Below are 13,879 nucleotides of genomic sequence, written 5' to 3'. Positions count from 1 at the left end.
TAAGCTTTATGACATGCCTGCACAATGTGAAACAATACATGTCTTGAGGGGGAGAAGAACATCAGTGACATTTCATATTGCCCTAATCACAAAAGGAATATATTGCATAGCTTAATTCCTCTCTGGCCCATGTTGGATTACAGGGTAATTTGGACTGGAAGGGGCCTCAGAAGGCCTCTAGTCCAAACCCATGCTCAAAAGTTCAGAAGAGATCGCTCTGGACTGTACCCAGAGCGTGCACTTCAGAACCTCCAGGGAGAGAGACTGTAGATCCCCTTTGGCCAGCCTGGCTCCTCTGCTTGGCTGTCCTCACAGGAAATATTTCTTCTGCCTGTTCTGAACTTCTGTGGTTTCACTTACTGTCTCTTGCCTCTCATCCTCCAGTCACATGCCACTGGGAGAAGCCTGGCTCTGTGTCCTTGACAGGCTCCTCATTGGTGCTGGGGGCTTTTCTGTGGTGCCCTCAGAGACATTTCCTCTCTGGGGGAGCAAGCCCCGGTCCCTCACAGCTTCTCCTCACAGGGCATGTGCTCCACCCCTTCCCACCACAGCGCCCCTGCCCTGGGCTTGCTCCAGTTTATTGATGCCTTTCCTGCACTGTGGAGCCCCAAACTGGATGCAGGGCTCCAGATTTGGTCTGATGGCTGCTGAGGACAGGGAGGAATCCCTTTCCTTGATCTGCTGGCTGTGCTCCTGCCAATGGAGCCCAGGGCACTGCTATCCTTCCCTGCTGCCAAGGCTCACTGCTGGCCTGGGCTGACCCACTGGTATGCTCAGGACCTCCTGTGCAGAGCTGCTCCTCAGGCTGCCTTGTTACAAGGATTTCTTCCTCCCAGGAGAACCACATTGCATCTGTCCTTGTTGAATTTCATAAGGCTTTGGTTGGCCCATCATTTGAACTTGACCTCAAGCAGGGTTGGAAATACACTGGGAACCAATTGAAAGGATACAATTGAATTCAGAAGTTGCTCTTGAATCATTCAGGACAGAAATTTAAATACATTAAAGGGAGGAAGAATGTGCAAAGGTATTCCAGGGTATTTTTGAGATACTTGAAATACAGTGACTGAGTCTTTCATCTAGTTTTGTATGGTGTTAGCATAACCTAAGTTAGCACAAAACCTGCTGCTGGAGAAAACCCCACAATCCCTCGACCAGAAAAATTCATTAGTTGCCATAGCATGGTGCCCCATATCTAGCAACAGTGAGATACATAAAGTGCACATCAGGCATCTGAGGCAATAGGAGGTGCTGTGTGTGTACTCACATGTACATACATAGGCACAGTGTGTTACAATAGGACTGACAAAATGGTGATGGGATGGGCCTGCACATGGTTGGGAGCAAATGCCTAGAAAATCCCCTGCTTGTAATAGCATTTCACTAAAATTTACAAAGCAAATGGAGGCAGTTTAGATCCTGTGTATAAACCCAGTTACACAGGCATAAGTTCATTGTTCTACTCAATCGCTTAATTAGGCCTTTTTGAGAGTGATTTAGGCTTAAGGAAGGACATGAATTTAAAGTGAAATAGCTGTTCTAATTTTTCATGTAAACAAGCTCTTATTTGATTTTTCTCTGTAATTATTCAATACCATGAAAATTAAAGACTATATTCCCTTTCAAAAAACTTTATTAAAAATTTTGCCCAAATGACTCGATTGTATCATTTTAATGAATACAGAAAAAAAAATGAATCAGCACAAAGAGTCATTAATTATAACATGGCAGGAAACCACTGAAATAGACAACAATAGCTCTTTAATGTGTTAAAGAACATTTTACTAAGACAGACTATTGCAAAGCCATCTTGCAAACTTATCCATGTGAGGCAAAAGATTTACCAGAAGTTCATAATGCCCTCTCAGTGCTTTACATTTTCTCCTATATATTTCAGTAGGAATCAACCCTACTAAGGCTGGTTTATTGCAGCCTATGCACATAAAAGACAGAGGAATTTACTTCAAAAAGTGGTTCCTGATTTTAGGAGCCATCTCTTTTCAAAAACACAACTTGACCAAAATTGAAGACTTTGTGAAAGGAGATATTGCACATAGAAGGAAGTCAAAAACATTTTGAAAATGGATAGAGTTTAAAGTGGATCAGTACTACCAGCTCCTGGAATCATTACAACTGAGGATTAAGTTATATGTCTGTGTGGATGATGTATTTGTAGCTCTGCAAAACTCTGGACATGGAGGCTTTTTTGTGAATGCAGTTCCTATCTTGGTCCATTTTTCCAATAAATGAATGGCAATCAATTTCCAAAAGAGAATCTCAAACAATAGGCAATATCAAGTGCCTGAAATCTGAAATGCTCCCAACTGCTTAGAGAAGAGAAACTCTGAAGAAGAAAATTATGGCACTGTCAGGAAAAACATCCTGAATGAATGAAGATGTTCGATTGCACATTGTTTTCTTGCAGAAAATGGGAAAGCAGCAGTATTTTTTGTCTTACTATCTCAACCAATCAAAACATAGTAGCAGGACTGTGTCACATCCAGAAAATGAGATGTGGTTTACAAATCAGGAGATAATATCTGTAGCTAAAAAATCCCATTTTATTAATATTTTGATTTCTGTTATTTTTTAATCGCTATTTATGATTTTTTAAAAAAAAATTCTTATACCAAGCTTCTTGAAACATTTAGGCTATAAATAGCATTTTATTTTTTCCTCAAGGATGCTGAGATTACCTATCAGTAGTGGTACTTCCTGGGAAGCATCAGATGCAGGGGGATTTAGGCTGAGAGAGTCTAGAATGCTGAGAGTGCAGTGGACACTCCCGCACTTATGTGTGACAGGAAGACCTACTGGTGATTTCCATGGGCCATGTTTTTGGATAGTCTAAAGTAGTTTAATTCTGAAGAATTCTGGAGCTGTGTTGATTCACACCATATGGGTATTTGGCTAAATCATTCCCTGGCAGAGTTACAGAGCTATAAATGTGGCAGTGCTCTTCCACTGTCACTCTTTGTGGTTTGATTCTGTATTTGCTGAATGGAAACAGTAATTGAAGCACAGATATTTGCTTGACAGATAATACTCATGGCAACAGTCTCTTAGGCATTTATTGTGTACACAGCTATTGAGAATACTGGCAGTTTTCCTTCACTTGATGACATAATAAAATACTACAATTAGTACAAAATGCACTCAACATTCAAAATGTCGTCATCCAGTGATATTCATTGTTCCTGTGATCGATAGATTTTAGTGAAGGATGAATTTACTTAAGTGATGCATATTTGCACATGTTTTTCAGTCAATGCTGATAGATTTGAATTAACTAAAGGCAATGTGATATCCAGATTTTTGTTTTCCTACCAGGACCACTTACATTTGTTTTGAGGTTTCCATTAATCCCTGCAATTTATTGAGTAAATTGCTATTTATTTCATCATGGATAGGTGCATTTCCTATGATATTCCCTATGACAAACAAATGCTTGGTATGTCATTGAAAGGAAACAATGACTCGTCTCTGCATACTTTGATGGCTTTAGCATCACAAGCATAGGAAGTAAGGTCATCCTGCTTGCAGAAGGAGGTAGTACTAGCACAATGACATTCAGGGGGACAAGGTTGCTTCTCTAATTTTGTTATAGTCAAGTGCTGTGACGGTGCAGTGTTATCTAATGGAGTGAATAGTAGGAAGAGGACAATGTTTTTGCTATGGAGACAGAAGTGGTAAAAAGAACTCCCAAAGGATCAGTGGGGGAGATAATGACACACAAGACCCTGGTAACTCTTCCCTGTTACTGCCTAGCAGAATATTTGGTGGGTTTTGATTGCTTCATTTACTATCAGACACTTGCCATAAAGCATTAAATTACCGCATAAGTCTTCTGATAGATAGATAGCTATAGAGCAAATGCATGCAAACCTTTATAAGCATGAGTTTGGGATGCTTGCTGAAGCACATCCTCATCAGACATAAAACCCAAGTGATAACTCAAGTCTGGGGCTTGAAATTAGTATAAATCATTAAAGCTACCCAGCATATGTGGCATCTCCCCTTGTTTCAGTGCCCTTGGAGGTCAGAGTGCAATAGGGTAGTTAGGTCCACCTGTGGTGAATCACTTCTTGATTATCTGGTCCAAGCCCTGAAATGATGCAGGTCCATTGAAATCACACTGCTCAGGATCTTGTCCAGTCAATTTTTGAGTATCTCTGGTGATGAAGATGTATTCCTGACCCTTTCTGAGGTCCAGGAGAAAGAGCAGAAGTAGAAGGGCTATTTCTTCCCTGCTCTTCTTTCCCTCTTCTGTTCCCAGCTACTCAAAGCGGACAATGGTGCTGATGCTGGAGGTCAGGGGGAATCAGGAAAAGAGGGGTTACTCAGGCAGGTGTGATCTAAGCAGGCTGCTTGGGACTCACAACTGTGAATGCAAGAAATTGAAATGCAAGCTTGTGGGGGCTGAGGAGTCGGCAAACAGATGAGTGCTGGCACACCCCTGGAGAGTTTCACCCTAGGCCAGGCACTTTCCCTCACAGTGAGAGAAATGTATCTCCCAGACGCCCTTTGGTGTTTTATGTTAAACTGTTGCACCCCATTGGTGTTCTCCCCTGCCATTCCACCCTGCTACTTGTATCCAAGTTTCCCCCGCCCCTCTCCTTCCCTAAATATACCCCGGTTTTTCCCCAGCTCAGGGAGTTTCTGTGCTAGTCCCCTTCACAGAGGGCCCTGCACTAATAAAGGCTTAATGCTCTGTGAAATTAAGAGAATTCTGAGTTCTCTGGCCAGAGCTCTAGTCCTTTTATTCCCTGAGTTGCCTGGGAAAGAGCTGCTGTCGAGCCGGTCATCGCTCACCGGGCCAGGAGAGGGACGTGCCTGTGCCACTGAGAGCCGCCCTTTTCAGGATGCTTTTTCAGGAAGGTCATGGCACTCCTGACCTCCATCCTGCCACGGCACAAGCCCAGGCCTTATGGGAAACCACCAGTTACATGCAAGGGTTATCCTGACCTAGGTCAGAGTCTCAGCACAGAGTCATACAAGGTTTTTGAGAAAAGAGCAGGTTCCTTCTGTGCAAGACTTTTCTGCAGCACAGCAGACAGCGATAAAAATTTTGAGTACACGATACATCATGTGAAGACATTGTTTATGTTCAGCAAAGGTATTTTTATAATTTAAAGAAAAATTCAAAAGATGTCACTTTGGAAGAATACATGCTTGTGTTCTTCCACTTGAATGTCAATACTGAGAGGTAGAAAATATGCATGTGGACTGCTTCAGTATACCTCTGGCAAGGCTGCATTCAGTGAGGCTGGCTATCTTCACAGATAAATTAGCAGTGCATGCCCATCCTGTACAGAAAACCTTCCTTCCAGTCACTGCATGACTGTGTTGTTAAATACACGATATCTGCCTGCGTAAGATGAATTTATCTTCAGAAGGAAGGTTTGCTTCTACCAAACTCCACTGTTAACTTGAATGGGGCAAGGGGGGTGAAAAAGAAATGAAACAGTGGCTCAGTTCTTCCCTGACTCTTCCCATATCCTGCACACCCGGGTTTGTGGGATGGGAACTGCACACTCTGTTCCTTGAGATTTGTTGGAGAAACTCCATTCCCTTGGAGTTCCTACTGCTGAGTATATGCAGATTGCTTAGTTAACACGTTTCTCTAGTACTCACAGTAACTGCTCCCATACAGCAGTACCCAGCAGCTTTCTGAGAGCTCATCTTGTAAAAACCCAATGAACAGCTGAGGGGACACAGCAATTTTTTACACTTGTCAAAATCTTATTCCTTTGCCAATGCACATCATGTCGCAGAAGCATTTTCAATGGTGGGAAGTAAAGACTGGTTAATCTCTGAAAAGCCCCAAAATAGTTCTCCAATCATCCCAATTTAATGGGTGTTTCTTATGCAAGGATAGCAATGTCTACAAATTTAAGGTAGCTGTGGATTCAACAGAATACTGAGATACAGGGGCTTTCGTGTCACAATCTAGTGAAGTATAAAGATATGCATATACAGCAGCTTTTAAATTTCAGTTGAAACATCAAATTGCCATGCAACATCCACATAACTTTGTCACAATGTTTAGTGGGAAACACTTAGAGCAAAATATAACCCTCTCAGCTAAATACATGTCAGAGAGAAATATTCATGTCTTTCAGTATGGCTATAGAGGCAAACTGGAGTTAAGGAAAAACAACATTTTTAATAGAAGTATTTATTTTAGGTTGATTTTTTAATGAAATATTTGAAAGCCCTGGAGTAAAATTGTAATTATTTACTGCAGGATTTAATTAAAATATGCTTATTTTTGAAAAAAAAAATTACATCTGTCCTGAAATGCTAGTGCTACACTATGCAGGCAAAATAAATAAGTCAACACAATTCTGAAGTTCACTTTATTTTGTGTATGCTTTGAAGTACTATTTATGGGTCAAATTCAAGAAGCACTAGAGAAGATCTCTGTAGATGAGGAGTTTGTGCTGTGGGATGGGAGAAACAATAACATCCACATGTGACTCCTCTATCTCTCAATGCCACCTTCTTTTCTCCCATGGGGAATGGCTAGTTGATCCACATAGTCACAGAATTTCATTTAAAAACCTGCACGTTTTTATCTTCTTTCAATATAAAATCAGCAGTAAAACCTTTTCTGCCTTACCTTATACATTCACTGCCACTGAGTTAGCGTCATGCATATGAGAGATTGGCAGGGTTTGTCCCAAAACAAATGCAATAACCTGCCTGTGTGTAAGTAGGGGCCTGTAACTTGCACTCAGCTGTGGACAAATGACTTATTAGGGTTCATGGAGCTTTGGGTCAGGATTGAGGTTACCATGGGTCTACAAAAGATTCTGTTAGTGGGAGATGGACCTCCTGGTGGACTTGTGTTGTAAAGCCAAAGGGAAAGCTGCACACATATTCCTGATATTGAATGACCCAAATTGTAAAATACATTATTATTATTAATAAAATTAAATACAATATTGATTAATATTGATTAAATACTATTATTAAAATGCAATATTTCACTGATAAGATGGTGGAATTGGCTGGCATTTGTAAGAGATGTGGCCCTCCCAGTGACCTAATCTGTTCCAGCAATAATCTCCTGAAGTTCTCCACTGATGTCTTTAAAGTGAATTGCTGGACAGAAATGTTTGTTATGTAGAAACCTCCGATATAGTAGGAAAGTATATGTGTGACTCACAACTTCAAATTGATTTCATCTATCATGTGTGATGTTTATGTTCCCCAGAAAATAATCACTTAGTGATCATTTAGTTTGATCAAAAGATCACTTAGCATCATTTAGTTTGGAAAAGGCCTTCGGAATCCTGCTGTCCAACCAGCACTACCAAGCCCACCAACAAACCATGTCTTCAAGTGCCACATCTACACATCTTGTAAATACATCCAGGTTTGGTGATTCAACCACTCCCTTGAGAAAACCTGTTCCAGTTATTTACAATCCTTTCTGTTCTTATATTTTTCCTAATATCCAATCTAAATCTCCCTAGGTGCAGTTTGAGGCCATTTCCTCATGTCCTCTCACTTGTTGTCTGGGAGAAGGAACTAACCCTCACTGGCTACAACCTCCTTTCAGGCAGTTGTAGAGAGTGATAGGGTCTCTCCTGAACCTCCTTTCCTCCAGATTAAACAACTCCAGTTCCCTCAGCTGCCTCTATCAGACTTTTTCTCCAGACCCTTCACCAACTTTGTTACCCTTCTCTGGACTTGCTTCAGCACCTTGATTGTCCTTCCTGTAGTGAGGGGTCCAAAACAATATTCCAGGTGTGGCCTCACCAGTGCCCAGTACAGGGGGACAGTCACTGCCCTGGTCCTGCTGGCCACACCATTGCTGATCCAGGCCAGGATGCTGTTGGCCTTCTTGGCCACCTGGGCACACCCTGGTTCATGTTCAGCTGCTGTGAACCAGCACAAGGTCCTTTTCCACCAGACAACTTCCCAGCCACTCTGCATCAGGTCTGTAGTATTGCAAATGCCATGCTGCAGGTGTGCAAAAAGCCAGTGTTTTCAAACTTTTCTGATCAAACTGCATAACTGCAAGAGTAGGCTCTATGCATGCATGTGAAAAATGTGAAACACTGCCATCGGCTATAGGACAGTCAGGGCTTCCCAGAACTCTTCTCTAAGTGATCCTGTTTGCTGAATACCACAAATTTCATCCTCTGCTTCTTCCAGGTGTTTTTTCAATAATACTGATGGAGAGAATAGCTTTTCTTCACACTAGAGGCCTCAGTTTCCAGTAAACACTGCCCATGATGACACCCTGAAGGGGAATCTGAAAGAAGAACCAGTTTCTATCTTGGCTTGCACATGTGTTGCTGTCTATATCAGGTTAAGAGAGTATAAAAATGATGCTGACAACTGCCCTTAGGGATTCCCTTAGGAATTCTAACCATGTGGAATAATTTCCAGGGCTCTGGGGAAGTTGTGGGGGAGCTTCCTTTCCCTTCAAGGACTCTGTTGAATAACTCAAGCTCCCTGGGTATTTTCACAGCTCTCTCTGTATGAAGGACCAGGATTTAAAGCAAACAAGCAGGTAGCTATGAACAGAAAAAACAATCAAAAACCAGTCTATCCATGTCTAAACAGAGGATCCTGCAGCCAGACCTAGACAAGAAAATAAGTGATGTTGTTAAGGGTGCATGTTCCCAGAGCAGCTCCTGGCAGGCTCAGTGGGAATCATTACCTCCTTTGTGTGATGAAAATCAGGTCATTCACTGAGTGCCTGAACATGGATTTAATAGCCTCACTGTGGTAGATGTGGTTTTCCTCCAAGGAGCTTTTGGCCTTATGTTACATGTTTTGAAAAGGACACACTTCTCCCTGCTCCATCCCTAAGAGAAATTTAAAGAAACCCAACTGCTGTAAATCAAGTAAAATTCATAACTTGCTTGAGGTATCACAGCTGTTGATTAAAGACTCAACATCTTTGGGAGCGCATTACTGCTAGGAAGATAAAAATCTTTTTGACAAAGTTGTGACCATAAAAATTGCAAGGCTTTAGTCAACAGTTAGAGAGGATTTGCATCTCCCTTATAATAAATAACAATAATAATAGCTCACATTTATACGATGCTTCCCAGATTCAAAATGTTTCACAAACATCAGCTAATTAATCTTATTGAAATACTTTCTCCTGCAATACAGTGATATACAGTCCAAAATGTATCTCATAAAGGGGGCTAATGACTCATAAAATGCAGCATTTTCCTCGCTGTGTGACTATCGCTGGTTTTTAAAATGGCAAATATAAAAATCACACACCTTTATATTTATAAAGCCTATTCTTCAATTATTACATCTGTGCAGCGGCCACTGTGGTTAATTTGGGCTAGGAACATGACTGGAATTTGGATATCTAGTTGGAATCTCTGGTCTCTTCATTCTTTTCTCTGGGATTTGTTCACCTTACAGGGTATTTGTGTCAGTCCTTAGCAGCCTGACGAAGCTGGTACCCAGCTCCTGCTTAAGGTGTATGGGACAGGTCAGAGCAGGCACCAGTCTGTGGGGCAGAATGGGGGTTGTGTCCCTCTCTGCAAGGTCTTCAGAGACCATGGAGGCAGAACAGCACTGGCAGCTCTTGTAAATACTCCCTGAAGTCTTTTTACTGTGTTTTGGAGACCTGAAAGGAATATGTGCCAAATTTCCACTCCTTCTGTATCCCTTTCCTTGTATACCGCATGTCATATAACGTCTCTGAAGGAACATGGATGAAACCTGTGGCAGTGCAAAGGTGTTCTTGACAGCACAGTTTTTATCACATAATTCTTGATCAACAATGCATTTGGTTTGCATGGCAAGTTTTTTGGTAGTGGGTGTCTGCAGGGGTGGCTTCTGTGAGAAGCTGCCAGAAGCTTCCCCCATGTCCAGCAGAGCCAATGCCAGCCAATTCCAGGGCAGACCAAGGCCAAACACATCAGTGACATGGTAGCACCTTTGGGGCAACAGATTTAGGAAGAGGGGAAACAAAGACTGTGCATCATCATCCAGAGAGCAGAGTGAGAAAATGTGAGAGCAAGAAACCTGCAGATACCAGGGTCAGAGAAGAAGGAGGGGAGGAGGTGCTCCAGGCACTGAAGCAGAGATTCCTCTGCAGCCTGTGATGCAGCCCATGGTGAGACAGGCTGTCTCAATCTCCTACTGAAGGTCCAAAGGGGAGCAGAGACCCACCTGCAGCCCACAGAAAACTCCACAGTGGAGCAGGTGGAGGCCTGATGGAGGCGACCCAGCGGGACGCCCACGCTGGAGGAGGGTCCTGGCAGGATCTATGGCCCTGTGGAAAGAGGAGACCACAATGGAGCAAGTTTGCTGGCAGGACTTGTGAAACTGTAAGGGACTCAGGCTGGAGCAGTCTGTTCCTGAAGTGCTTAAGTGTGTGAGAGGGATTCATGCTGGAGCACTTCTTGAAGAACTGTGGCCCATGGGGAAGACTCAGGTTGATGTATGTGAAGGATTGTCTCCCCTGGGAGGGACCCCATGCTAGAGTAGGGGAAGGGTGTGAGGGATCCTTCCCCTGAGGAGGAAGGAGTGGTAGAGACAATGTGTGATGGACTGACCACAGCCCCAGCTCCCTGTTTCTCCTCACCACTGGAGGAGAGTAGGTAGAGAAAATTGGAAGTAATTTAAGCCCTGGAAGAAGAAAGAAGTTGGAGAAATGTGTTTTTAGATTTTTTTTTTAAAATTTCATTATCACACTCTGATAGTTTATAAATTTAACTAATTTCCCCAAGTTAAGTCTGTTCTGCCCATAACTGGTGAACGATCTCTCCCTGTCCTTATCTAGATCCACAAGCCTTTGGTTGTATTTTCTCTCCCCTGCCCAGCTGAGGAGGGGCAGGATAGAGCAGCTTTAGGGTTTTAACTAGGGATTTTCTTCTCCCATCATGTGGAGTACCTTTATTAAAAAAGATTGGGTAACTTTACCACTTTTGCCGTTGTTTACTGCTTCTTATTTGAAGACATATCTAGGCAAAAATCCGCTAATATTTAAATTAACTAAAGATTGAGCCAAACTCAAGCTAACCTTTGCACCAGAAAAATATATGACTGACTTTTCATTCTAATATATTTTTTTAATTTTTTAAATAATTTTTATAATTTTATAATTTTTAATATATTTTTATTAGTAATTACTAATTACTGCCTCAACTGTGGTAGTGTTTTTTATAGTAAGAGGTAAGATTGATTGCATGGCTATGAGATTATCATGTGGGATGAGATGATTTTTCAGTGCTTTTGTTTTCTCTCTCTAGACTTGAAAGACTGCATTTTAGGTCTTGACTCGTGTTTATATGAATGCTGCTTTATTCCTTATACGTAATATCAGAAGTATTACAGGGAATGCTAAAGTAGTCTAAGTCTACACGGCCCATTTAAACTGATGGAATGGTACAAAGCATCCTTAAACATTTATGAGAATCAGACTGTTGGGGCTTTTGTTTAACTCAGATCCATGCTTTGTTTAAATCAGTTTGTTGACAGAAAAAATGACAGCAGAGGAAACCAAAACTTATGGAGTTTGCTCTCCTGTCACAGGCATGTCTTTTTGCCCAACAATAAATGAGAGGATGTCATCCTAAAATTTTTTCAGCAACGTCCAGTATGTGTCTTTCAGGGCACTAGCTGTGCCACTCAGTCCTGCCAGGCCCAGTCCAGAACAGATCCTCAGTCAGCTCTGAATTCAAAACCTCAGCCTCCCTAAGAGCCTTGCTGTGACTTCAGGAGAAGAGCAACCATCTCCATTATGGAAAGCCTCTGTAAATCACACTGGGGACGAAGGACCTGGAGGCATCCAGCCATGGCTGTCAGCTGCTGGCAGGGAGCTGAAACCTGCCCCTTTCCTCCATCCCTGTGTAACACAGTCCTGACTCCCATGAAATAGCTTAAGGTTTTCTAGCAGAAACCCTTACCTGAATAAGCAGGCTTAGAGGAATTTGAACACTCCAACAAATCTTGAAATGCTTTTCCTAAACTGTGAAAGGCTACTTTGAATAAAGGGCCTCCTTGTTTGGCCTCCCCTTGTATATTTAGTACATAAACAGTGACTCCTGATGGCAATATCTGCTTGCTGCTTTTTCTTTCTGTTAGCACTGAAGAGCCACCATTCTCATGGAAGCATGAACCAGGTAATCTCTGTGCTTGGTCAGCAGGGAAGCTGCCTGAGTTCAGGCTGCAGCATGCTTGATGATGCATGATATCAGATGCATGGAACCAGTTTTCTGCTCCAAGACCCACTTTGTAGGATCACCCAACAGCAGAATGTAACTTTTCTTTGGAACTTCATCAGATTTGAGCTGACAGTTGTCAACATGTGAGATGTAAATATGGAGCTTTTATGGTCAAAGTTATAAAAAGTTTGTTTTTGGACTTGAAACCATACTTTAGGCAGGAACACATGATGCTTCAGTGAAAGGTATGTTTTACAGATCATACCTTGCTTCTTGAAAGGTATTTTTTGTATGTTATCACATCATATGAACAATGTTTACATCATCACTGAAAGAGTATTGTCATACTTACAAGAATAAACTCTGGGCTTTGTTTACTCATCTGAGAATAATTGTGTTTAGCTATGATTTCCAGGTAAGTCTAAAAATAAATGTTTGAGACACCTGAGCATGAGTTTGTTTTTCTGACTATTCTTTACATTCAATATTGAGCATGGAGCCCCTTTTACATTTTTAAACTGAACCACATTGTCAGCTGGGTGAGGCGAAGACTAATGAAAACTTTCCTGGTAAACCGGGATCAGCACTGCTCACCAACTTTAATTCACATAAGTGTTAAGGAATTGTCAATAATGTATGTGCAACCACTCAGTGATGAGTAGAGAACAGTTTAGGACAAAATTAGCTGATTACCTCAGCTGTTTAGAGCATTGTGCTAATAGCACTAAGGCAGTGGGTTTGATCCCTGTACAAGACATTCACCTAAAGGCTGGACTTGATGATTGTTGTGGGTCCCTTGCAATTCAGAACATTCTGTGATCTGTGTATCAAATCTTGAAATTGCCATGGAACTAATACAGAGAAATATTCCCTCTTTGAAAATATCTGTTTACACAAATGCTCTGTATAGATGCTCAGGCTAATATAAAAAAGGATTAACTCTGAAACTAGAGAAGACCTCATGAAAAAAGGTCAGAATGTGGAGTTAGCTAGTTAGGAATTGGGCAGGAGAGGGAAGTCCAAATGGCATGTCTTACATCACATGGCTCTTTCAATAATTATTTTTCTTAAAAAAAAAGAGCATTTTAAAGTTCAGAACTCTCCAGCCAAGGTGTGTGAAACAGAGGGCCAACACTGCTCTGTTTGGAGGTATTGAAAGCCACGTCTTCATAAGCAAGGAGAGAATATTGTTATGATTTATTTTGGGAGATATGAATCTTAACAGTTTTTGGGAAAACACCTGCTTCAGAGCAGCATTAAGCATCGAAATTTTCTATTGCTGTCCGCAACCTCAGGATCTTGTCCAGAGAAGCCGCAGGGTTCTGGGGACCAGCATGGAACACCAACGAGATGGGCCTTTGTTCATGAAACTATTTATTCAGCATGGGAACAAACTCGGATCCAGAACAGAGAGCCCCTAACAGAGGCACAGCAGGGGTTTTTGAGGGACAGAACTTTTGAGGGTCTCCACCCTTGAGGGTGGAGTTCAGGGTCAGGGACCACTAGAAACACACCAAGGGAGAAACCCCCAGGGACTCAAACCAAATCAGAGCACCTGGGCTGTCCTTCACAAGGGGTTTGGGGTGGGACAATGTAACTATTTGCTTCCCCTGAGGCAACAGTTTTCAGCATAAGCATGTAGGCTGCACTTTAACTACCTTGTGGGGTACCCAGGCCAGAGTCCCATGAATACAGAGATGACAACATTGCTAAGCTGATAT

At 42.0% G+C, this 13,879-nt stretch overlaps 1 protein-coding gene across 3 annotated transcripts in view; it reads right to left on the bottom strand.

Annotated features, from left to right (window-relative positions):
• Positions 1–360: 360 nt before the first annotated feature.
• Positions 361–13,879, bottom strand: part of LOC147653615 (uncharacterized) — a 31,235-nt gene continuing 17,716 nt past the window's right edge. For 2 of the 3 annotated variants that reach the window (XR_015285514.1, XM_086884351.1), the window contains exons 2-3: positions 10,162–10,264; positions 1,616–4,304 (exon numbers count right to left, since the gene is read on the bottom strand). Coding sequence is in view for 2 of the 3 variants with exons in the window: in XM_086884351.1 (XP_086740477.1) it covers positions 4,281–4,304; positions 10,162–10,264 (127 nt within the window). In the remaining variant the exon portion in view is untranslated. Of the gene's footprint in view, positions 928–1,615; positions 4,305–10,161; positions 10,265–13,879 lie in introns of those variants that run through there. The other variant, XM_086884352.1, reaches the window with a different exon arrangement.

The sequence above is a fragment of the Cyanistes caeruleus genome, chromosome 4, assembly GCF_971803275.1.
Source record: "Cyanistes caeruleus chromosome 4, bCyaCae1.hap1.1, whole genome shotgun sequence".
Classification (NCBI taxonomy): domain Eukaryota; kingdom Metazoa; phylum Chordata; class Aves; order Passeriformes; family Paridae; genus Cyanistes; species Cyanistes caeruleus.
This window is presented reverse-complemented; position numbering and strand designations above follow the sequence as displayed.